General features: G+C 44.4%; 1 protein-coding gene across 1 annotated transcript; it reads left to right on the top strand.

Annotated features, from left to right (window-relative positions):
• Nucleotides 1–1,507: 1,507 nt before the first annotated feature.
• Nucleotides 1,508–27,106, top strand: LOC310782189 (mitogen-activated protein kinase kinase kinase 5-like; the record flags this gene model as incomplete). Its single annotated transcript, XM_083642877.1, has 9 exons — nucleotides 1,508–1,526; nucleotides 9,964–10,128; nucleotides 12,403–12,420; nucleotides 13,928–14,105; nucleotides 18,314–18,482; nucleotides 20,907–21,092; nucleotides 23,067–23,172; nucleotides 25,291–25,543; nucleotides 26,929–27,106. The coding sequence occupies 9 exons, from the start codon at nucleotides 1,508–1,510 to the stop codon at nucleotides 27,104–27,106; spliced, it is 1,272 nt and encodes a 423-aa protein (XP_083499003.1).
• Nucleotides 27,107–27,142: the final 36 nt, after the last annotated feature.

Genomic DNA, 27,142 nt, shown 5'->3' with positions numbered 1-27,142 from the left:
ATCTGCAAAAAAAAGTATATTGATCCCATTTTCCGTTCTTTAGTTATGAGCCGGAGAAAATAGCTTGATTCATCCAAAAACAACAATTTTTTTCTAGAAGCTGAGATAATTGGCCTTTTGTGAAATTAAACATTTCAAGCACATCACTGACACTGAAGCTTGCTGCTGGTGGGCATCGGATATTCTGGCTTGCGTTTGTCAATCCTGTCCTGCTGCCTGGGTCTGTCTGGGTGTTGCGTGCTGCTCTGCGTGCCCCCCCCCCCCGCCCCGCCCCGCCCCGCCCCGCCTCGCCTCAACTGCACACTCCTCCTCCTGTCTGTGGTGGCTCTCTGCTGAGTTTGCTGTGCCACCCGCGACATCCAGCTTTTTTACAGCGTTCCGCGTGTGTTTGTCACCGGCAACGATGCTTCCAGTTGAGAATAACAACTCCACGGTGTGGATGTGCTGTCGTGCTGTCGCAACCGACACGGAGCGGCTCAATTGTGGGAGCAGATTGGCTGCTGCAGGCACAGCTGCAGTAACGTGCTTCAGCATATCGATGCATACGGATGCGATGCGATTTCCGTTTCCATAACGACTTCTTCTTTGTTTTTTCCTTGCCTTTCTGTTATGTGGAGAGCACTGTCGCCACCTAAGGGTTCTGTAAAATAGGTTATAGACCTCCAATAGCTATAATATTTGTACAGGAGAGGCAGAAGGCTTTGATCGACGCCCCACCGTCAAAAAACGCAATTGACGAACATGTCCGTCCTTGGCACTCTACGTTACTACTTGAAATGACGAACATGTCCGTCCATGGCATTCAATGAGTTAATACGATCCATCCAGACATTCTTTTTTGTAAATTAGCTCAGCTAAATGCGAACCCCTTTCTAATCAAGTGGTATTTCTCCTTTCTATTTAAAGGGCCACAAAAGGTGAGATTTAACTCAGTGTTCTCTGAGGAAACAGTATGCAGTACAGGGGTGCCTCAAGGAACAGTTAGTTCCTCTTTTTTGTTTACCCTGTTTACAAACGACTGTGTCAGCTCACAACCCAATCAACTTGTAATTCAGTTCTCGGATGACACAGTGATCCTTAGTCTGCTCATGAGCAAGTCCCACATCTCTAGCCACACATGGAGTGGACAGGTTCATAGAATGGTGTGACGAACATCACCTACAAATTAACGTAAATAAAATCGAGGAGATCGTAGTGGATCCCAGGTCCATAGGAGACCACACTGCGATCACTATACACAATCATAACATCAAACAGGTCACCTCCTATAAATATCTAGTACAAGTTGATGGGGAAATGAGCTGGCACACGCATGTGACAAGTATCTGTGCGACAATACATCAACGCCTTCACTTCCTTCGAAGACTCAGGTTATTTGGGGTTAGTAGAAATATTATGATGATTTTTTATAGAGCTAGTAGTCCATCCTACGGTATGGCATGAACAGCTGGTTTGGAAACCTGACTGTTAAGTAGCCTATAAATCTCAAATCATTAGGCTGGCAAAGATGGCAGGGAAGATCCTGGGTATGTCCCCCGATCACCCCCCAAGTCATTTTTGAGTAAGCAACGATGAGACAAGCTCACAAAATCCTATCCGAGCCCTCCCATCTAGGCTACTGAATTCTGAGTACGAGTTACTGCAATCTGGCAGGAGACACAGGGTACCTCTGTGTAGGTATAATAGATACAAACATTCATTTGTTCCTCAGTCAATCAAACTGATAAATGAAATTAATTTGTGAGCAATGATCACTTTATCATGGGTGTATGTGCAATGGTATAATGTTGTGGTGTAATGTATTGTTAAACTGTATGTATGTACTGTATGCAGCTGGCCCTTACTCTGAAACAAATTTCTCCCTAGGGAGACGAAATAAAGAAACCTCGAACCTTTCCATTCAGCCTATCATCATCTAGCTGTCAAAGCTAAAAGCCGCCTTTTCTCTGTGTGTGGTCTGCTGGGTTTTCAGTGCGTTCCTGTGTGCCTCCTCCACCCCATTCTCCTCCAGTCCTCTCCGAGGTCTTCCGATTCAGAAGCCTTCTCCAGCAAGACCAAGACCACCTTCACCACCACCAGGTCTAGACTCCACGGGGGGGATATTCAATCCTACTCCTGCCTGCTCGACCCCTGCTGATCATGACGTCATTATCAAGCTGACGTCATGATGGAGTCTAATCGCCAAATATAATTGAATGTGCCTACAGGCTCATGTATCTAATCATTTAATAAATCATTGTCATTCTAGAATGTGTCTCTCTGATTGAAATGTCTAGGCTATGGCATTGATGAAATTATTAAATAGCACGGAGACATGCTCGCTTAGCATGTCATCAACGCCCCCTCCCGCCTGCCCGCTGCCGGTGCATTTGCTGCGACCTGCTAAACTTGAGCCGTAGTACATGATGTGGAGGTTAGACTAGGGCCTAGGTGGTAGCCTATATAGCTCCGGAGTCGCGGGAGTGCGCTCAAAACGGAGAAATGTTCTAAACATGCAGCCCATTTAACTACAGTGCGGTTATGATCAGGAGTTCAGTGCATGCTTAGAAAAGTCTTCTCTCTCTCTCTCTCTCTCTCTCTCTCTCTCTCTCTCTCTCTCTCTCTCTCTCTCAATTCAATTCAAATAGGCTTTATTGGCATGACCTGACCTGGAGCACCAACACCATGCACTGCTACCATCAAGAAGGCACACCAGAGACTGTACTTCCTGACCCATCCCACCCCGGGCACTGCCACTTTGAACTGCTGCCCTCGGGGCAGACGCTACAGAGCGATGAGGGCACGAACGAGCCGGTTCAGAGACAGTTTATTTCCAAGAGCCATAGCTGCGCTCAACATGCCCAAACACAGTTATCATAGATACTCTGTGCCTAATGTATAAGAATGTGCAATATGCTAAAAGTATAGCGACCGCCCTCAGTTATCTTAGATATACTGTGCCTTAATGTATATAGAATGCTCAAAAATGTGCACACATAACCAAGTTAATTGTCGATGCCTTAATGTATATAGGACTGTGTATATAGGACTGTGAAATATGCTAAGTGGAATGACCGTCTCAAATGTATAGAGTGTACAAGAGTGTAGACGAAACAAACTTGAAACTTGAAACTTGAAACTAGACACTTTTTTTTTTTTACTTTTTCACTTTTTATTACCTCATTTACACACTGAACACTTTTATCCTTATTACCTCGTTACTTTTTAAATACCTTATCTTTATTACCTTGACTTATTGTATTGTCTTGTCTAACGCACCTAGGGGATTGCTTCAATTTCGTTGTTCTTAACTTGTTTTGTAACAGTGACAAATAAAGCTAATTCATTCATTCATTCATTCATTCAATAGCAGTATTGCCAAAGCACATTGTATATGGTAGTACAGAGGGAAAATACAGCCTGTAACATAACATAGCAGAAAACATACAGGTGGTTCAAACAACAACCATGTCTCTCTCTCTCTCTCTCTCTCTCTCTCTCTCTCTCTCTCTCTCTCTCTCTCTCTCTCTCTCTCTCTCTCTCTCTCTCTCTCTCTCTCTCTCTCTCTCTCTCTGTGTGTGTGTGTGTCTCTCTCACTCTCTCTCTCTCTCTATGTCAACCTGTGGAGTAATACAGTATGTTTCCATATTGTCATACAGTAATGTGACAATGGCATGCACACATGAAAAACCTGTGGAGTAATACAGTATGTTTCCATATTGTCATACAGTAATGTGACAATGGCATGCACACATGAACAACCTGTGGATTAATACAGTATGTTTCCATATACAGTAATGTGGAAATGGCATGCACACAGGAAAAACCTGTGAAGTAATACAGTATGTTTCCATATTGTCATACAGTAATGTGACAATGGCATGCACACAGGAAAAACCTGTGAAGTAATACAGTATGTTTCCATATTGTCATACAGTAATGTGGAAATGTGTGGTATCTTGCACTTGTAAAGCAGAAAAGTAAGCAGGCAGACAACAGTATGTGTGCTTCACTCTGTTTATTTTCTTCTCCTCTCTCTATTGCAACCTGGTTGTACATCAAAATACTGTGCTCTAGAGTGCCCTCTGGCAGATTCTCAGTGTAACAACACGACACAACATTTCCCGTTTTCTTGATGGAATTACTTATCATGTAAACACAACAAATTTGTTTGAAGCACCAACCTGTATATAATAACTTCATAAATGAAATCAAGAACACAGTAGCCATAACTGGCTCTGGTAGATCTAATAATACAAACTAAATCTCAAAGCCTGTATGCAAAACTAGCATTTCTCACTTGTGAAGTAGGCCTACATGTATTTTTTTGTTTACTGCACAGAACAGTATGAAATTATTTAAACCTTTTTTCCCCACATCCTTTTTTCCCCACATAACAGTAAGACAGTTTTTCAATCCATAGATCTTGTTTGTGTTTTCTGTTTAGCTTACAAAACCTGTCAACCACCGAGGTGGGTGTCTCTCTCTCAGGCTTCGTCTTGGACCTGGTTCCTGTGCATTAGGAGGACACACGTTCTCAGACACAGTGAGTCCATCAAGCACAGTCCCAGTGTCCTTACTGGTGTCTGTTAGAGCCTCCTTTGGAAAGTGTGCAAGCTTTGATGCATTCCACTTCCGACCATCGTTCAGCAGGTAGTACTCGGTCCTACTCTCTTGACGACTGTCAGAGGTTCTGTGAATCTGGATGATCTCTTATGGACATGTTGTGGTCTCCGGACACGCACAGTGTCATTCACTTGGAACGTTGGCACTTTTGCCCCCGTCTTTCTGTCAGTGTACTTCTTGCTCTTCTGCTGTTTGTGTCTCACAGTCTCCTTCACTTGCTTATGTGCTTTGATTTTGTGTGAGACAGGAAGCAGATTCAGCTTAGTGCGCATTTTCCTATTCCTCAGCAACTCGAACAGAGTAGCCTACATTGTAGCATGCGTTGTAGCCCGATAGCTCTGTAAGAACTCTGTTACTGCTTGTTTCCATGGTCTGTGCATTCTTTCAGCAGTCTGCATGCACTCTTTCTAGAGATGTAACGGTATGAACATCTCACATCACGATTATCATGACCAAAATTATCACGGTTATCGTATTATCACGGTATTCGTAGAAAATTGCTGAAAATGTTCAAAAAGTACTGAGAGACTCACTGAAATCATTTTACAACGTTTTATATTGAAAACTCAGACCCAAAAAGGATTGATACACTCACTGAAATCATTTCTCCAAGGCTGCACGTTTGCATCTGGGAGACTGTTGCCAACTTTGGTTGATGATGGACAGTATTTACCATCTTTTTCAAAGCACTGTAATCATGGCACACCACGTTTTAATGACAATTTGAAACGGTACGGTTATCGTAAGGAATTGTATCATGGTTATCATTCAAACCGGTTATCGTTACATCCCTATTCAGGACCCTGTTGAATGTCTCAATGGCTCCGTTTGCTCTTGGATAGTAAACACTGGAGCACAGGTGCTTTATCTCTCTCTCCCTCAGAAAGCTGGTGAAGACACGGGAAGTAAACTTACAGCCGTTGTCAGAGATGATAAATGAAGGGTTTCCTTCACCACTGAATACTCAAAAAGCAAATAATCACCTCTGCAGTGACAGCAGAGACAAACGCCACCTCTGGCCACTTGCTCTAGTAGTCTGTGAGAGTAATAGCAAAATGGCAGTCGCATGTGGCGCACTCAAAGGGACCCACTATGTCAATGGCCACCTTTTCCAATGGGCCATCCGGCAGTTCCACTGGTGTAAGGGGAGCAGGTGCAGTCTTTGCCGTCTTGTCGTTGTACTGGCATGACACACATGAAGCTATCACAGACTGTACGTCTTTGTCCATTTGTGGCCACCAATAAAGCTCACGCAGTCTCTGCTTAGTACGCACCCGTCCCTGGTGCCTTTATGAGCCAAGGCTACCACTCTGGATCCCTGGTGCCTTCATGAGCCGAGGCTACCACTCTGGATCCCTGGTGCCTTCATGAGCCGAGGCTACCACTCTGGATCGCAGTGAAGTAGGAACGATCAGGCGATCACTGCCTCTCATGACAAGTGAATCGACAACGGCCAGTTCATCTCTCACATTAAAGTACGGAGCAGGTTCGTTTTTTACATTCTTTCTGCATTGTGGCCAACCTGTCTGTATCTGTTGTCGCAGTTGTGTCATTTCTGGACATGTCTCACAGGCGGCGGTGAACTCTGACATAGATACAGCATCCACGAAAAAGACAGTAGCCACCATGTCCGGTTCCTCTTCAGCATCACCTGTGTCAGGCAGGGGAAGCCTGGACAGGCAGTCGGCTGTCACATTTATTTTCCCAGGGCGGTAGGCAGGGGCGAATTTTCCACTGGGGACAGGCGGGACATGTCCCCCCCACTTTTCAAAACCTTGACTCTGTCCCCCCCACTTTTTAAACTGAAAGAATCATGGGTAAACTGAAAAAATCATGCTCAATACGCTACTGTTTGACCAGCCATCATATTATGGCTGAGAATGTTAATTGAGTTGCTAATTATAAGCTATAGACTACTCCAAAAGATTGCCACGGATTTCCTCGTCTGTAAAAAGTGCCCTATCCAGCCCCTGAATGCATTTCTAATGGCGCTCTGTATGGAAATTCCCCTTTCCAAGCCGTCCCTGAAGGCAGCACTCACAGTATTGTAACAGCAAATTTAACTTTTGTACTAATATTATTCAGTTTGTGGAGTTATTTTTCTGTGACAAGTATCATCCAAATGTTAATTTAAAATGAGATATTCCTCTAAATCTGGCTAAAAACGTTACAACTTTTTTGCCAGCCCCTGCCCCTCTAACATTCTCTGCACGTCCCTGCTGCTGTATAAAGGGTTAGGGGAAGAGAGGAAGTGAACATGGTAAGCAGTGAACATGGTTGAATTTAAAATAAAGCACACTAATAATAATAATAATAATGATAATAATAATACAAGCAACGTGATTTCAATATGGCTCTGGCTTTCACATCAGTATTGTTATATTCCTTGTTCATGTCACCTGCTTTCATATCAGAGCTCTGATGAGTTGGAGGAGGTGGTGTCTAAAAGGCATGTATTTAGGGGTGTGTGTAGTTCTTCATAGATCTAGCCTCTTAACACTTTGAGTGCCACGGGCCTTGGGCAAAAGGTTGCTTGCTGTGCCACATAGGCTGCAATGCATTTTAAAACAGTCATATAATTTCTTTAATAATTACTATGTAAACACTGAACACGCACAAATAACGATGAGACTCTCTTCTATCACCTGCAAAAAAAAGTTTATTGATCCCATCTTCCGTTCTTTAGTTATGAGCCGGAGAAGATAGCTTGATTGAACCAAAAACAGCCCTTTTTTTCTACGAGCTGAGATAATGAGCCTTTTGTGAAATTAAACATTTCAAGCACATCACTGACTCTGAAGCTAATTTTCTGATGTCTGGGTCTGTCTGGGTGAAGTGTATGCTGCTCTGCGTGCTCTGCGTGCCCCCCCCCCCCCCCCCCCCCCCCCCTCAACTGCACACGCCTCCTCCTGGGTGTGTCTTATGTGTCTGGTGGCTCTCTGCTGAGTTTGCTGTGCACACACAGTGAAGGGTGCGCGACATCCAGCTTTTTGGTTCCGCGTGTGTTTGTCACGGGCTCCCATGCTTCCAGTTGAGAATAATAAGGCTGATTATGCGAATGTGCTGTCGCAGCGGACACGGAGGTGCTCAGTTGTGACAGCGGATGCAGCTGCTGCGGGCACAGCTGGCGTTTGGCTTCATGCATGTCGATGCATACGGACGGATGCGATGCGATTTCCTTTTTCCCCAGCGACTTCTTCTGTGTGTTTGGCTCCACTTTCTCTTATCAGGAGAGTGCTGTCGCCACCTAATGGGTTTGTAAAATAGGTTATAGACCTCCAATAGCTACAATATTGTAAGAGGCGATGTAAGAAGCTTAGATCGACACCCCCCCATCAAAAAAACAATTTGGAGTTACTGACGCCATTTGGCGTCGCTGGCAGCCTACGGTAAATTTCTAATGACGCCATATGGCGTCGCTGGCACTCAATGTGTTAATGCTCCCCTCAGAGTGCACCAAATTGATGCATTTTACTTTAAAATGTAAAAGAAAATCTTGCGGGGGGGCATGGCCCCGGACCCCCCTAGAGGGTCGGCGCTCCACATTTTATTGTTTCCCCGCCCCCACTTGTGAAACCAGGTATTCGCCCTTGGCGGTAGGTGACATCATACGTAAAGCATAGTAGTCATGCTGACCATCTGGCGAAGTGCAGCCCTGCACGACTTGTGCCCTTGGACGTGAGCAGGGTGGTAAGCGTTGGTGTCAGTGGTCAGTGCGTAGCACAAAGTAGACTCAGTTCTCAGTCTCTATCCGCTTCGCTCAGTAGAGACTGAGAACCTCCCCCCACCTCTAGTTGTTAAAAGTGGGTGGATACAATTTCAGAGTTAGAAAAAACATTGCATCGCAGAACCAATCCTGAGTCTTGAGGGCGGGCCTACATTCTGGGCCTGGGGGCGGTGGCAACATGCAGTAGCGGTGTCCCTGTGCCGACAACAAGTGGCAGACAGACAGTAGGCCAAGCTTCATAGACAAAGCTTTTAGCGTAACCAGTTGGTAAACAAGCGAGCACGTCTTTCTTGTCCTGTGTTAAAAGCTTTAAATAAACCCGCTAATTGCACCAATCTTGTGGATTGAGCACACAGATAAAACTGACTCAAATAACATTACATTTCTTGGGACATCCATTTTCTCTGTGAAGATCTCGCAGTGTTACAATTCTCCGGTTCGTGTTTCACTACGGAGGATAATGGTGGGCGCACCACTTCCGGGTAGGATTTTTTTTTTAAATATACAACAGGTATACACTCTCTTTGCAGCACATCAGTGTCTTGCTCTGTATTGGAACTATGAAACATTGCATTGCCGCTACCAAATAAAATTCAAAAAATAAATGTAGGCATGTCTGCTGCCGGCCGTTTCTCGCCGGCCTGGAAGAGACCGATTTTGACAATGATGTTCCCAGACGTTTGGTGTCGGTGGCGCTGTTGGCACCGCTCACCAAACGTCTGGGAGCCGAGCTAAGCACAAAGTGATGTCCCCGGAGATAGGTCCTCCACCGTTCTACTAAAGTACACCGCCCAGTCCATAGTTAGAGGTGTCAGTGGTCACATAAGTTGGCCGCTTAGGGTCGTATAGTGCTAGAACAGGGCTCTCAGCTATCAGTCTCTTAATGTCAGCGAAACTGGCCTCAGCCTCATCAGTCCATTCTAATTCCTCTTCTGTTGAGCCCCTGAGTGCAGCACGTAGCGGCTCCACAACAGTAGAGAAGTCCGGAATGAACTTACTGTACCATGATGCAAGGCCCGGGAAGGACCGCAGGGAGGATGCGTCATGTGGGGCAGGTGCATTGGCCACTGCGCTGACCTGATCCGGGTCACGGTGAAGTCCATCTTTATGATGTGGCCCAGCAAACGCAGAGAGGTCTGTCTGAATTTACATTTGTGCACGTTTAGTTTGAGTACATGTGGGAGCCGCATAATAAACAGTAGAATCGTCTGCATACCTGTCAAATGTGCCTTATTGATTGCATATGGCATATCATTTGTAAAGATAGAGAAGAGGAGAGGGCCAAGACAACTTAAGCGTTGTGTGCACGGCTGCTTAATCAATAATGAAAATAATCGTGCGTCCTGGTAGCTCACCTGGTAGCACGCATACCGCGAAGGACCGGCGGCTGACCTGGGTTTGAATCCGACCTGTGGTCCTTTATTGCATGTCATCCCCTCTCTCTCTCCCCACCTTTCCTGTCTGCCTACTGTCCTATATAAAAAATAATTAAAGGCAAAATGCCCCATTTTTTTTTTTTTTTTTTTTAAATAATTGTTAGTTGCAGCCCTAGTTCTGTCTTTAGTTGAAGTCAGTACTCCAGTTCCGCCATTCCTGACCAGCGACGCTCCATGTGTCTCCATTGTCCACAGGTGGGCATGTTCAAGATCCTGAGTCCATGTCTCTGGAGGCCAAGGCCTTCATCCTGCGCTGCTTTGAGCCCAACCCAGACCGCAGAGCCACCGCCCTGGACCTGCTCACCGACGAGTTCCTCACCGTCACCAGCCGCAAGAGGAAGGCCAAGAGCAGCTTCACCGGTAGGTCCATTCACTTCATGAGCTGCATGTTACTGGATATGTTGGATAGGACCTGTTCACACTTTTCTCTACCCACGGATCTATATTAAAGTCAATGGGGAATAGCTGCAAGGTGGACACAAAGGGCCATATCTTACACCAAGGTACAAGGGCAAATCTTTGCTAGTTTCTAGCACTCATTATTTTCTTATTATCTTTTAGTTACCGTCAGTACATCAAAGACCACTGGGTCAGTACATCAAAGATCATGTTTCAGCAACCCAGTGGTAATTAAAAGAAAAACTAATTGATTTTGAGTGCTAGAAACTAGCGAAGATTTGCCCTTGCACTTGCCCTTGCACTTTGGCGTAAGATATGTCCCAAAGCAGCTCCTTTCCTAGCAAAGAGCAGCGCACCTGACCTTTTCTTTAGACAGTGAAGAGAGGCAGGTTTTGACGGGCCCACAAGAATGAACATGGAAAACAATCAAACAACAAAGTTGTAACTGAATAATATTCCATCAGCACTTATCACAAGAGTAGCAGTGTAACCCCGGTGTAACCCCGGTGTAACCCCGGTGTAACCCCGGTGTAACCCCGGTGCTCTGACTAAACTTACACACAGGCCTTCTTTCCATCATGGCCACCTAATCACACCTCCATATCTAATTGGCACATTCAGTCCTCAGCTCTCCACCGTGATAGGCTGATAGCTGATGTGTGGTGAGCCAACTGGCTGCCGTGCATCACCCAGGTGGGTGCTACACATCGGCGGTGGATGAGTTGAGTCACGCATCCCACCACCCCCCGATCTGTGTGAAGAGTTTTGTGTCCCTTGAAAAGCGCAAAAAGTGTACAGACGGTTTTAACTTGACAACATAGACATTCTAAATTGCCCCTAACTTACTTCCTGTTGCAGTGTTTGCTAATACAATAGCTGACAGGAAATAAGCTGGGTTTCAAATTGTTCCCATAGCAACACAATTGCGGTTTTCACAGAATTGTCAGTCCTGTCTGCTGTGATGTTTTCGGAGATGTCCTGCCCTAGCAAACATCCGAACAGGAAGTGAGCTGGGGTTCAATTTGGAATGTTTTTGTTGTCGAATTTAAACCGTCTATACCAGGGGTGGCCAAACTATGGCCCGCGGGCCAACTGCGGCCCACTGCCCGTTTTTAAGTGCCCCGCCATGAATTTAGCAAACAAAAATACATATATATATATAATAATTATTTTTTTGTATTTTCTTTTGTATTTTTGCTAAAAACGGGGGGGGGGGGGGGAACGCTAAAAACAAAAACAAAAAAACGGCTTCCCCCTCCATTTTGTTTTTTCCATTTAGAACCATTGAAAATGATTTATAGTTGAGTACCCTGACCTGGTCTATTTATGTTTTTGTCTGTTGTTGTTTTATTTTTTATAGCCTATTGAATGTTGGTGAAATTATCTCCGTCTTAACCTGTTGGCACAGGAAAAGAAAATTTGAAAACATACAGAAATACCCATTGTATTAGGTGAGCACATCAATAAACGATGTGTCATATATTTATTAAGGTAGAAATTACATTTTTGATGGCACTAAGGGTTTTCTGGTCTAATTTTTCCCCGCTTTCAGTGTAAACAGGTTGAAAACTGCCGCGCTTAATATTGTTTGGCCCGCGGCCCGCTTATATCTTTCTGTATGCGGCCTACAACCAAAAAGGTTTGGCCACCTCTGCTCTATACAAATGCAATCAAATATCCCGTTTGCTGATGTTGGCAGCCACCGCAGCTCCTCCTCCTTCTGGGAGGAGATCAAGAACATTGAGCCAGCCGCTTTTTATAATCGGCACAAAATGTGTGAAACAGCGTTTCAGCAGAATAGTGTGAACAGAACACGCCCTGACTTTTCATTGTCTGGATTCCCAGAATAGACTCACTTCTGCTCGCTTCCTCCTTAACAAGGGCGGTCCTCTATTTCCATGAGCCTTGAGCCATGACATCAGAGCAAAACTCAAACTCAACTTCCCAAAGAGGAGCAGAAGCTCTGTTACATACTGATTTCATTATGTCATCATGCTCATCATGATGTCATGTTTTCTAGACGTCTGCTCTGTGTGAACTGCTGACAGATGATGTCATGATGTTTTCTAGATGAACTGCTGACAGATGATATCATGATGTTTTCTAGACGTCTGCTCTGTGTGAACTGCTGACAGATGATGTCATGATGTTTTCTAGATGAACTGCTGACAGATGATATCATGATGTTTTCTAGATGAACTGCTGACAGATTTCTTTCTCTCTCTTCTTCTCCAGCTTTGGCACCGGGGTCAGGTGAGTGGCAGTGCCTTTCTGCACTTTATTCCTGACACTTTGACCACCAGAGGGACTCCTTCATTAACCACGTGACTTCCACCTAACATCAGCCTGCTTCACTGAGCATCTAGGCTACAGTTTTATGTATTATTCTTTTCTCCTCCTGTGGCCACCTGCATTAGCACGACTCTGCCCTTTCCAACTACTGGACTTTAGGGATGTCGATACTATAATTTCTACTTCGATACCGATACCCAGGAAAATATCGATACTCAATACCATTTTCGATACCACGGGAAGAGGGGATGATGACACATCAAGAGGCATAAAAATAAAGTTAGACAGATGGACGGACTGATGCACACTTCTCCATAATCTAGGCCTTACAGCAGATTACCCCTGCTGTAGCCATCAAAACACATTTAGCTTGTTGAAGCAACAGATACCCACCAATTATAGGGAGGGAAAAATATGATTTTTGATTAAGAAAGCACTGATAGTATCGAAACTGTTGCAAATGAGTATTGTATCCGATTCAAATTTTCAGTATTGATACTTTTCGATACTATCGATACTTTTGACAACCCTACTGGACTTAAATAGATATTCTGCCCCATGACTTATTATCAGCCCTATTTACACCATTTATACGCTATAGTTTTCAGATCAGATGTAGCTGTTAGCCCGAAACAACGTGATGTACTGTAATAACAGCAGCTTGAGGCAATCTTTTTCAAACTGGGGGTTCCCAAAGTAGACCATTTTAGGCAATTTTGTCTGTGGGATCCCCATTTTAGAATATTTTTTCTGATTAAGATGGACATTTCTATGTCATCCCCCCCCACTGTCCCATATCCAAATGAAAAGACTGGGGGAGCAGCTAGAAGCCCCTCGAGGAGTCATTTTGGGAACCACAGGTTGGCGGGGTGGTTTTCGATTTGGACAAAATCAATGCAAATAACAGAATGTACTATCCAGAACCGACAATATAATTTTGTACAATTTGGTAAAACATTCTATGAAGGTCATGTCTATAATGCATTATGAGCACATTCATAAGACATAATGTATTTATAAGGCTTCATAAAACTCTATAAATGTTTATAGTCCTGCATGGCAACTTATAATAAGGTTTACTAATTATTATAAGTGGTGGACATAATGTAGTATAATAATAAACATCAATAATATAGCATGACTTTGTGAGCTTGAAGTAGCACTATAAGGTTATTAGCAATTGTATGATACTATAACACAGTTATGACGACTCGTGAGCAGTATTTGCTGGCTTGGAGGTACCAAACATTATGAATGCTGAACTTATAATACATTATGTCTACCACTCATAATACTTTTAAGAACCTTTTTATATGTTTCCATGCATGATTATAAACATTTATAAAGAGTTTTATAAAGGCTTATAAACGCATTATAATGTCTTATGCTTCTGAATGTGCTCATAATGCATTATAGACATGAGCTTGATAGAAAGTGTTACCATGGTTACGTCTTGTTGTCTGGACAGAGTACCTGCGCAGCATCTCCCTGCCGGTGCCGGTGGTGGTGGAGGACACCAGCAGCAGCAGCGAGTACGGCTCCGTCTCCCCCGACAACGAGCTGAACACCAACCCCTTCATCTTCAAGCCCAGCACCAAGTGCTACAGCGAGAGGGATGTCAAGGGGCCGCGCTCGCTCTTCCTCAGGTATCATAACTGGGCTTAGACCCATAGAGCGCTTTGCCAATAATATGGGACGATACGGTCCTTTTATTAGAAATCTGATATGGTCCAGTCAGTGCGCTCCTCCTCTGATATGCTGGATATGATGTCGTTTGATTGATTACATATTTATTGTGGAATTGATCAGTACTAATCTAAAGTGATTTTAATGCAGCACTCATTAAAGGAAATTTCACCGAAAAACAATGCTGATTTATTTTGCACATGATCTCACACATATCCCAAAACTATACAGTTTTGCAGACATTCATTTAGTTTGACAGTTATTGAGAGTTGATTTGAGTTAAGTGTGGACCAGTGATGTTATCTGTGCAAAAATGACATCACTGGCATCAACTTTAACTCAAATCAACTGAGAGCAAAACAAAATGTGTGACTTATGAGTTGACCAACCACGCACCTCCTTATTTGTGTAAGGAATTTAGATAGAAATATGGATTTTGATATCACTATTGATTCAATAAGTTAATATTTCTATCTAAATTCCTTACATATTTGACGCGCCGTGTGAGGATTGACATATTATTTTGACAAGCAACTGAACTATCATTGACCAAGGTGAATGCAGTGTTTTTGCCATATAAGCATGTGTTTATAAGACATAGCTGAGTATCGATTCTGAGAAAGAAAAAGAAGGAACACAGCATCGCTGTGTTAAGAGGACAATAATCTGAGGATTGTGAGTTCGTTATGATAATAGCCTATTGATTAAAGACCTCTTTTGATAACACGATTCAAGTGTTAGGAGGCCCTTTCTCCGTCTGCTCAGTACAGACGGGACCAAACATTGAGTCAAATGGCCAGCCGCTGCGATTGGTCAGCTGGCTGGAGGAGCCAAGCGTCTCCCTGCTCCACGGCTCAGGGCAGCGATACGCTGCCGTTGCTCTGTATAGACTGAGCTGGTCTGCGCGAGACGCCGAGCGTATATCAGGGGGTGGAGCCAGGCGAGGGCGTCACTGCTCACAGCCCTACACCCTACACCGGAACCGCGTTGTTGACAAGTTAGCTGCTGCAGTAGCTACCTAGGCTTAGCTCAAAGGCTAAGCACAGCAGAGCTTGCTGCTAACAGTGAATTGTGAACGAATGCAGAGTGAGGTTTCACTGCGCGTTGTCCGCAGTTTGAGAACTGACATAAAGGCCAAAAGATAGCTCTAATAAGTGGTTAATCATGCTACGATTCCTAGTGATGATAAATCCACCCGGACTCCTTCGCGTTTAAATCAGAATAGCTCCCTGATTTTATTGACAAAGCTATATGAGCTGAGAAGGTATCTAGTACTAAATCTGCGCGCGTGCCCGTGGAAAAAGGAAAGATATAGGTCTGGGATAAGAGGTTATGCTACGATTCCTAGTTGATTTAAATCCACCCAGACTAACCTACTTCGTGTTTGTAAATCAGAATAGCTCCCTGATTTTATTCACAAGCTATATGAGCTGAGAAGGGTTAATATCAAAACCCCGGGGCACCACCACGTTCATCAGTAATTTATATTACTTTAATAAGCAATTTATATTACTTTAATAAGTAATCTATTACCCCTGCCGTCGGTCACAGGAATCAGAATCAGTTCTAAAGGAAGGGAGATCTTTAATCGACTGATATTATTATAACAAGCAAAGAACAAGTTTTAACTTCAAAACAGAATGCGTTTATTTAATCCACCAAATAGTAAAATCACAGTATTATGCATAACACCTTGTTCGATTGAGAGGTAAGGAGGAAGTAGGAGAAAAGTGAAAGAAAGGAAATAAGGTATTCAAAGAAAGCCTAGTTTAAACCTAACCTAATTAAATACATATTCTAATTCAATAGGTGAGTATTCTAAGTTACTCTATCTTCACAGCACTCTCACAATAAGCAGAAAGACGTGTGGTCACTTTGCCTGTCTGAGGGTCGAGGGTTCTCTCCCTCTGTTCGTCTGTGGGAGAACGGCCTTCCTGGCTCGGCTGGGATCCCACCGGAAGGCAGGGACTGCCATGGCAACGAAGGGTGGCCGTGTCTGCTCTTGGACGGGCAGGCGAGGGGTCTCAAAACCGGCTGGTTGTTGGTTCAATTGTCTTTATCTCATCCCGTTGAGAAAGGGGGATCGCCTTATATTTAGTTCGATAAGCTCCAGACTATTGCTTGCTGCCGTTTGTCGAGTCAATACTGTTTGAATGGAGCTTGGTTGTCCACATGCCTGTTCTCGGGAAGCGGTCTCATGGTCATGGGACCTGACACGGCTTTCCTCCGTCAGGGCCAAGGGATCCAAAAATCATATTAGTGGGTTGGTTATCAAGCCCAAAAAGCTCCTCAAATCAGACGCTTAATGTCCATCAGTGTTCTGTTGCTCTGCTGTCAAGTGACTGACTGCATATAAAATTGGCCAGACTATCACGCCTCTCGACTGGGTGGTAGTCATATCATCGCCTTCAAAAGCATGGCATCTTTTGAGGCCTAAAAGTAAGGACTACATCTTGAATTCTTGAGTTCTAAAAAGTCCTTGTTGTTTCAAAAGTTCTTCTTTCGTCTCCACAAGTCTGTTAGAGCGCAGCCAGCCACAGTTTTTATCTCCTCCTGTCAGGAGAAAAGGGGCATGGCCCTGCCTTCTATTGCATTCAGATAAGGGTATGGGTTTAGAACTCAACTAAACTATTTCTCTTACAAGCATATTTATATTTCTTGACATCACTCTTGGTGTGATAAAAGACAAGATATAGAGGGAAAAGAGAGGGATAAATAGATAACTCCATAGATAGATAGATATTATAGACATTGGTCTTGTTACACTGGATGGCCCACGAAAGATTTACGACTGTTTATCCAGGGGCTGGCGGCGAGAAATACATCTACCTCTTTCCCTTAAAACTTATCACATGCTTAAAACATCTCATCAAATGACTTCATGGCCATGATACTTTCAGAATTACATCACACACATTATTCTGATTATTTTGAAATCAAACATGTGTGGTGTATCTTTATATTTAAGGAATAAACCAACTATTTCTGGAACACATATCTTTACCAAATCTTGTATACGTGTACGTAACACAAACATATCTAATAAAACCATGGTTTAATTAAATCACTTATCTTGGGTGAATTAAAAAGAGTTACCCTAGATTCGATAACATGTCAACACTGTTAGATCTACGGTAACAAATTAAATGATTGTCACACACACATTAACACATTATACATATACATTCCTTCTCGAGAAGTATGTAATACTAATTAACTTGACAAAGTATAGAATCATGAGGTTTGTTAATTCCATTTTGCCACACACAAAAAGACTCGTGGTCTTTTTGTGAATGTCTGCTGGCTCTTCTTAAAAAGGAATGTGAAGTGGTTTATAGCCTTTGACCCCCCACTTCCATTCGATGACCTTTGGTTTAAGGAGGAAGATGGGACCAAATAATACATTTACAATTTACAAAGCATTATTAAACATACCCATGATTTATATAGATCAATGTGGGTTGCGATTCGGAGAATATTGATACCAAACACTCCATGAGTTGTACGTACAGTACACAAGTTCCTAAACTGTTTGCTGCTAGACTCAATGCCTGGGCATGACTGTTTTTCTTCAAGAGTCCTGTCCCGGGGTCCCGTCCGTGTGACCTGTGAACTAAATCTCCACCAACCGGACAGAACGGACATTGACGAAACACACTGTCAGCAGTTAGAAATCACTCCTTTGGTATTTCCAGACAGGCTGGCATCTTGGGCCCTTTTCGGCTCCCCCCCCCCAGATGCAAGGGCCAGAGGTCAATTCCTGTGACCTCTGGAGAGGAGAGATCTGTACATTAAATATTCAATATTTAATGAACGCCACCAGACGATTTTCGCTACATTTGCGTGACGTAACTCGTGGGGCAGTACATTTTGAACGATGCACCAATGCACGCAGAGAGCTGAACTTCCCATAACAGCCCAGCCAATCAGAGGCTTGCCACAGGAATTCCTAATGCAAAACCCAGAAATTCTGGTCTGACCACCTGAGAGTAGCCACCAGGGGGCGATCGAGATGTTTTCGCTTCACTTTTTGGAAGCCGTCATGATGTCCATATTTTACAGAGTCAATGGTCTGAATGGTTTTTCACAGGACAAAAAGACTATTCTGGGTGAAACACTGAATACTTGGCCTCATAAAGTCCTTCTGTGTGTTTTCTTGTGGACCCAGCATTCCAGTGGAGAACTTTGAGGACCACAGCGCCCCTCCGTCACCTGATGAGAAGGACTCCGGCTTCTTCATGCTGAGGAAGGACAGCGAGAGGCGAGCCACCCTGCACCACATCCTGACCGAGGACCGCGACAAGGTGGTGGCCAACCTGATGGAGGCCCTGACACAGGTCGGTCAGGGAAGAAGCACCCAGAGGGAGGGAGGGAGGGAGAGAGGGAGGGAGGGAAAGAGGGAGAGAGGGAGGGAGAGAGGGAGAGAGAGAGGGAGGGAGGGCTACAGATAGATCAGCACAAGAACGCTTCTTCTTCACTTTGTAGCAGCTCTATGAAGTGTAAAACATGCTACAACATCAAAGCCCTCACAGACAGTATGGCTGCACTGCAGCACAGCTGGTGACTCCACGCAGCTCACATGGACAGTGCAAATATAATATAATGTAGTTGGGGAGATAACAGGAGAGAGTTAAAGCTATTACCAAGTACTGTACTGCATCTGCACTACATTCTCTGACTGGGCTAACTTCTAGTCATTGAAATCCTAGTGAAATCACACAACTGACTCAGTTTGCTGGGGACTCCCCTGCGACCTCCTCCTCAAGCTGATGTTTGAGTACATACAGTAGGTCTAGCTGCTGATGCTGATGTTGCAGCATGTTTCCAGCTTTACTCACTCTGTCGGTGGGTTGGTCCACAAAAAGTTCACCGTGCTTTAGCAGGCACAGTTTCCAGGAAGTGTGTGTGTGTGTGTAAAGTAAAGGTAAAGTCCCACTGATTGTCACACACCTGAGTGTGCAAAATTTGTTCTCCGCATTTGACCCATCCCCTGGAGGAGCGGTGAGCAGCAGCGCGCGCCGCGCTCGGGAATCATATGGTGATCTAACCCCCCAATTCCAACCCTTTGATGCTGAGTGCCAAGCAGGGAGGCAAATGGGTCCCATTTTTATAGTCTTTGGTATGACTCGGCCGGGGATCAAACTCACGACCTCCCAGTCTCAGGGCGGACACTCAAACCACAAGGCCACTGAGCTGGATTGCAGGGTGGCAGAGGCAGAGTAAGGTGGGCTGTGGTCACAGCTATATTTCCAAGTACTGTATATACTTATACTTAATTATATAACTCTAGCCTGTAAAACAATCAGAATAATAGGTACTAATACATTTCCCAACACATACATGAAAAAGTACATCATAACAATTATCTAAAAAAAACACATCTCAGGTCTAGGGGCCCTATCTTGGTACAGGCGATATCCCCTATTTGCGCTTGCACACCTGTTTGCGTGTGCCTTAAGGCAGGGAAGATTGCAGTCCGCCTTGCGCTAGTGTCCGGGTGTTATGTCGAGTTTTGCACCCCCGCCCGGCAGCAGCTAAACGCATCCCCACCTCACGGGAGCATATTGTAATGATTTATACAGAAACATAACTGTTTCAAAATTATATAATTGTTTGGGTAGACGTGACCTCCCTGTTTTTAAGTTAAAACAGCCCCAAAATATGGTGGGGATGCAATTACTCGCAGGGGAGCATAACTCGTCACAACAACGAGCGCAGATTAGAGGCGTGCCAAATCATTTATGCACGGCGCAAACGGGATTTGGGCGGTGTTAACCACCAGAATTATTCACAGGTGTGGCCTGGCAATGCCTGGGCGTTACATCAATCAAACCAAATTGCCGTCTTGCAGTCCCTGTAATACAGTAATGCGCTTGTGCCCGCCCCCAATTTGCATTGCGCCCTTCATTGAGTCCATGTGGTCATCATGTGTGCACTTTGTGTATCCAAAATGCTTCACCTTTCAAGAGCAGTAGTCTAGAATAGATGATGGCCACCTTGCTTACAGCAATGTGTAGGCTGGTGAATGTGTGGCTGTGTTCCAGAAAGTGTTGAGCAACAGAAGAGGTTAGCTCTTGTCTCCTGATGGAGCTTTTGTGTTCTGAAAACTGAATGTTCAGTTGTGGTTTAGTCTTTATACATCTTACATATATATATATATATATATATATACACTTATATACACACATACATATATATTTATACTAATAAATAAGTGTGTGGCTGTTCTATTGAGTCCAGTGTTGACGCTCTTCAGTACAGGGCCACTACAGCAACCAGCAGCCTAATCTGCCCACATTAGCAGCTAACGTCACGTCTTCTGGAGATAATTACTCAGATGAAACACACATTAGGTATGATTTCCCCCAATGTTTTTCTCTCCTTTTCAAAGAAAGAAAGAAAGAAAGAAATTGTGATGTGTAACTAAATCATCTGTGTTGACTCATGACTGAAACAATTTTTAATTGATGGGGCTGTAGCTTTCTGCTCTTGCTGTGTGGGTGTCTTATATACACACATATACACTTATATATTTAGTCTACATACATCAATTAAACCACATGGATGTTTCAACACATAGATCACCCCACTGGTCACACTGGCAATGTGTCCCTTTACATTCAAAGTCTGCCCTGAATGGGGTGTGTGTGACCTCATAGGTGCAGGTTGTGCTGTTGCGATGAGCACGAGTAACACGGATCAGCACACGAAGCTTCTGCAGTGTCCCATGTGAAGCCCGTCTCCTTCCCTCCACCCTGCAGGGCTCAGAGGAGACACGGCTGCTGCGTCAGCACGTCTCCAGCCTGGTGGTCAGTCTGGCCGACTTCGTCCGCATGGCGGACAGGAAGATCATCGCCAGCACGCTGTCCCGCCTCAAGCTGGAGCTGGACTTCGACAGCACCGCCATCAGCCAGCTGCAGGTGGTGCTGTTTGGCTTCCAGGATGCCGTAAGTAATGAATGCTGTTTGGTTATTTAACGTCGCAATACTGTAGTAGGCCACACGGCAATTCCCTTTTTAGAGTAATCACCTCCAGTTTACTTGGGGATCAAACTCTAAAATGCAGCATTGACAAATGCACAAACTGTCAATTTAAAGTCGGGCTGAACGATATAGCGAAAATCTATCTCATGCTATTCATGATTCAATATTTTTGGTTAGTACGCACATGTGAAATCCTTATGCTGTGGGCTCCGTTACAGACAAGGTGCAGTAGGTAAATAGGTACAAAATCACAGCAAACAGCAAATAGAGCACACAATCACAACAACACATATACTTCTTCATATCAGTCGATACAATAATTATTACGATATTAGTTGATTAATGTGTTAACACTACTCATATAGACCAAGCCAAGAATGCAATTTATGTCACAATGGATTAGCCTGGTAAACCAGCCGGTCACATGAACTCACATTCCCGTCTGGCCTGAAGCTTACACCCAGTCTTTGCAGTGGGCGGAAGTTGGGCGGGTGTACTTGCCTTGACAGACAACTCCTTCAGCCAATCAGCGTTGGATCCAGTCAGACCCAAATCCACTCGTGTGTCGTCTGCATTGACTCAGCGCCCTGTAATGAAACTGCACTGACTAAGTGACTGATGCTCTAGTCTAAATGTATATTTGAAAATATCGGAAATGTATAAAAAAAAAAAAAGATAATTTATCACTAATATATTGCGATCGATAATAATATTGATTTATTTGTCCCCCCCTTATATTAAACCTTTCGTTCAAGGCCAACATGTGCTTCATAAGCTGATCATTTGCCACTGTACTGTTCCTGTAATGTACTGTCTGAGTGATTTCCCTGCTGTGTTATTACTTCTGCATTAAGCCTCTGAAGACTTCAGTGTTATTGATGTGGTTCTGCAGCAGGCTGACATGTTGCTGCTGATTCAACACACAGATCAGATGAGACACAGATGAGGGCGGCTTTAGCTCAGGAGGTAGAGCGGGTCAGCCAATGACGCAAGGGTTGGCGGTTCGATCCCCGCTCCCTCCAAGCTGTTAATCGTTGTGTCCCTGGGCAAGACACTTAACCCTCCTTGCCTGGTATGATTGGTATGATTGGTATGAATGTAAGACATGAATGGTATGATTGGTATGATTGGTATGAATGTAGACATGAATGATGATGGGGGTTCGGAGGGACCGTTGAGCGCCAATGTGTGGCTGCCACGCTTCTGAACCACCGGTACGAATGGTGTGAACGAATAATGATTCTGTGTAAGCGCTTTGAGCCTTGGAAAGGCGCTATATAAATCCAATCATTATTATTATTATTATTATCACACTAATGGCTGTGAAATACTTCTAACCTTTAAGTGAGGCAATAGAAGAGGAATCTGTCAGGCATAATGACACAATGTGTAAATAGGCTGATCTGCTCTCTGCCTCAAAAATGCAATTATGCAGATGAAATAACTCCAGTGAGTGGTTGTTTTTATTTGTGGAAGGTGTATTGCATAACCTCCTGAGAATGTGGAGCGCTACTGCCACCTGCTGGCTTTAAATGAGATAAACCAGCACTGTGGTCAAATCGGAGTTTGTTTGTTTTTTACTCAATTTTCAAAGACAACAAAATGAAGAATCCATATGACAAAAAAGCTGCTTAATTAATTAATTCTATCATATTATGTTATTTTGCATGGACGGACACAGATTGCAGTTGCACATTGCAAACTGACCTAGAAAAAACGGACAGTGAAGGTTTCTGCTGATTGTGTGTGTGTGTGTGTGTGTGTGTGTGTGTGTGTGTGTGTGTGTGTGTGTGTGTGTGTGTGTGCGTGTGTGTGTGTGTGCGCGCGCGTGTTGGGGCTTGGGGAGCAAGGTCAGCTCTGTAACGCAGGTCTCTTCTTCTCTCCCTGTGCGTCTGTCACATGTTTGTGAACGTGCATGCCCCCTCCTGGCCTCTCCAGGTAAACAAAGTGCTGCGGAATCACAACATCAAGCCCCATTGGATGTTCGCTCTGGACAACATCATCCGCAAAGCCGTGCAGACGGCCATCACCATCCTGGTGCCAGGTAACCTCCACAGAGTCTGCAGCTAAATGGCTTATCTTCATCCCCCCGGGAAGCACCGCTCACCTGCTACATGTAAACACAGGACTAGAAGCAGGACCAACATAATAGACTTTTAACATGGCTTAGTATTTAGGCCAACATAATAGACGTTTAACAGGGCTTAGTATTTAGGCCAACATAATAGACGTTTAACAGGGCTTAGTATTTAGGCCAACATATAATAGACTTTTAACATGGCTTAGTATTTAGGCCAACATAATAGACTTTTAGCATGGCTTAGTATTTAGGCCAACATAATAGACGTTTAACAGGGCTTAGTATTTAGGCCAACATAATAGACGTTTAACAGGGCTTAGTATTTAGGCCAACATATAATAGACTTTTAACATGGCTTAGTGTTTAGACCAACATAATAGACTTTTAGCATGGCCTAGTATTTAGACCAACATATAATAGACTTTTAACATGGCTTAGTGTTTAGACCAACATATAATAGACTTTTAACATGGCTTAGTGTTTAGACCAACATATAATAGACTTTTAACATGGCTTAGTGTTTAGACCAACATAATAGACTTTTAACATGGCTTAGTGTTTAGACCAACATAATAGACTTTTGATGAGAAAACCTCATTCTAACATTGATGCATCAACTGCAGAAATGACTCATGACCCCAAAACTCATGATGTTGACTGTTTGAAGCAACAATGTTTTGTCTAGGCTTTGATTGGTTAATATGTGTCTAGGCTTTGATTGGTTAATATGGCTTTATTGATTCAGAACGGCTGGACTGAAGCTGCTGATAGCTTATCTTTGTGGTGATATTCTGTCTTTTAAATTTGACCGTTTTCATCCCAAACACATAAAAAGACAATTGCAAGCAGTCAGTTTTCCCCCCAGATTGTTGTTCTCAGCAGGGGGGTGCAGCCTCTGAACCAGCAGGGGGGTGCAGCCTCTGAACCAGCAGGGGGGTGCAGCCTCTGAACCAGCAGGGGGGTGCAGCCTCTTAACCAGCAGGGTGGTGCAGCCTCTGAACGAGCAGGGGGGTGCAGCCTCTTAACCAGCAGGGTGGTGAAGCCTTTTAACCAGCAGGGTGGTGCAGCCTCTGAACCAGCAAGGGGGTGCAGCCTCTGAACCAGCAGGGGGGTGCAGCCTCTGAACCAGCAGGGTGGTGCAGCCTCTTAACCAGCAGGGTGGTGCAGCCTCTTAACCACCAGCAGGGGGGTGCAGCCTCTTAACCAGCAGGGGGGTGCAGCCTCTTAACCAGCAGGGTGGTGCAGCCTCTTAACCAGCAGGGTGGTGCAGCCTCTTAACCACCAGCAGGGGGGTGCAGCCTCTTAACCAGCAGGGGGTGCAGCCTCTTAACCAGCAGGGTGGTGCAGCCTCTTAACCAGCAGGGGGGTGCAGCCTCTTAACCAGCAGGGTGGTGCAGCCTCTTAATCAGCAGGGGGGTGCAGCCTCTGAACCAGCAGGGGGGTGCAGCTTCTGAACCAGCTTAGACCCTGGGACACTGAAATGCTCTATTGAAACCCAGTATAAGATACATAACAATAAAGCTGTGTTCACACTGAGATATTTATTATTCAGCGTTGAACAGCGAGCGACTGATGCCAGCGTATTTTCGCTCGAGTTGGGATATTTAATCTGGGGCGACGAGCGTATTTTCTCCCTATCACTCTGTCTCTGTCGCTCGGACGCCCAGCGATTTTTCTCCCGGGCGAATATACGCTCAATCGCTCGTTTGCATTGACTTTGTATGTAAACTCGATGCCAGCGAAAAACTTTAATAGGTCGGTGTGAACGCAGCTTAAGACAAAGCAGAAGAACAAATACACGTGTTGAATGTGATCAAAAGCCAAAAGGTCACATTAGAGTCAGTTTGGGTTAATCTCTTCCCACAGACAACCAGTCTGGCTTCCCACCCACAGACACGGCCAATTGCACCACCAAGCCGGATGTAACACGGAGGCTCGAACCTGTGACCCTTGTGTTGGTATGCAGGAATGCAAGGAAGCTACTGCTGCACTACCCGGATGCCCTAAACCGTGTGTTTGTGTGTGTGTGTGTGTGTGTGTGTGTGTGTGTGTGTGTGTGTGTGTGTGTGTGTGTGCATGCAGAACTGCGACCTCACTTCAGCCTGGCCTCGGAGAGTGACGCGGCCGACCAGGAGGAGGAGGAGGGCGAGCGGCGGGGGAGCTCCGCCCCTCAGAGCCGGACACCGCTGCCCGTGGGCGGGGATGGTTGCCACGATGACACGGGCGCCACGTCCGGCGTGAGCACGCTCAGCTCCACCGGCTCACACACGTCCCACACTGCACAGCAACGCTGCGTCAGCATGGAGCTCGGACGCATGAAGCTGGAGACCAACAGGTAAGCAGCTCCAATTGTAGTCCACGGGCCACATGGGACCCAAGTTGCTCTTAAGTGGGCCAAAGAAAGTTAATGCATAATAACCTATAAATAACAACACCTCAACATTTTCTTTTTTCTTTCAGTGTAAAGATTAGGCCTACATGTACATTTTTAAGAACACGTTTTCACATAAGGTTATCTCAGCTACCATAGGCCTCATATCAAATCTACTATCTGTAACTCTGCATTACGACTGACGCCATCTGGCAGTTTTTCTAGCCTAGAAGAGAAAGAGTCTTGGTGTCAATGACTTAGACACTGAAAGCGTATTCTCATCATTTGCTCAGCCTAAAGCTACATTTAAATTGCAGCCCTCCGATTTTTTCAGGTTACAAATCAGAAGCTACGTCAGAGGAAACATTTCAAACTTTGAAACTTATGAACCTCCTGGTAGACTTCAGTCCTTATTGACAACTGAACCTTATGCTAAAAAGCTAGTTTCTATGTTTGTGGATATATCTGCATGTCAGACGGCCTTTATACACTTACAGAAACCGAGGAATAAGAGTACCTCCCCCCCCCGCCCCCCTGTCATGTGTAGGGAGGGGTGAGAGGCAGCAGGTGTTTGTTACTGCTTCAATGTCTGTCTTTTTGTGTGAGTGTTTCTGAAAAGTTATAAATAAAACACGTAAAAAAATAACTAAAAAAAACTTCACGGCAACTGTGCCCTGGAACCCGGGACCTCTTAGCCTTCACAAGTGCATCAATACATTTTAGGTGTCAAATCCTGAGTTTGAAAAATTGGATTGAAGAATTGGACCCTTTGCAGGTCGGTTGTGTGGCTTTAGGATGGCTTCGCTAATTAGCCAGCTTTTCATTTGATCAGTCTTCTGGTCATTCATGTATAATTCATCAGTTATCGATAATGTACAGGGTTCCTACATTTCTTCAATATAAAAAAAAAATCCATATTTTTCCCAGACCTTGATTTGTTTTAGAAGAGTTTGTCTCATTATGATTCATGATAGACCCCTTGCCCCTGCTAACTAGGTCATATCACTGTATAGATGGGAGATTGTTCTTCACAGCCACAAATATCAGAATGAGATGATTGGCAGGGTTCCTACATGGTGTACACATTTTAAAATTCCATATTTTTCCATATGTAGACCATAAAGTGGGTCTACAACAACATCCAAGCTATAATTGTCTAGCTGTGTCAGACCTGAACCACAACATTTTCCATACTTTTCCAGAGATTTTCTCAAATTCCTAAACTATTCAAGACCTGGAAATGATTAAATTAATTTGTAGTATTTGTCCAGACTTTGCAGACCTGTAGGAGGCCTGAATGTAAGAAGTGAAATGAACCTGGCTGTCTCCCTCCCTGTCCCTGTGCGCAGGCTGTTGGAGCAGCTTCTGGAGCGGGAGAGGGAGTACCAGACCATCCTGCAGCACGTCCTGGAGGAACGGGAACAGGAGATCAGACTACTGAGGCTCCGCTCGGAGCCTTTAGGTCTGCACTTTACTTTCTGTACTGCGCTTTCAAAACCCTTACAAAGTGCACTTTACTTTCTGTAGTGCGCTTTCAAAACCCTTGGTATACACTCACAAACA

The sequence above is a fragment of the Poromitra crassiceps genome, assembly GCF_964638095.1.
Source record: "Poromitra crassiceps genome assembly, chromosome: 9".
NCBI lineage: Eukaryota > Metazoa > Chordata > Actinopteri > Beryciformes > Melamphaidae > Poromitra > Poromitra crassiceps.
This window is presented reverse-complemented; position numbering and strand designations above follow the sequence as displayed.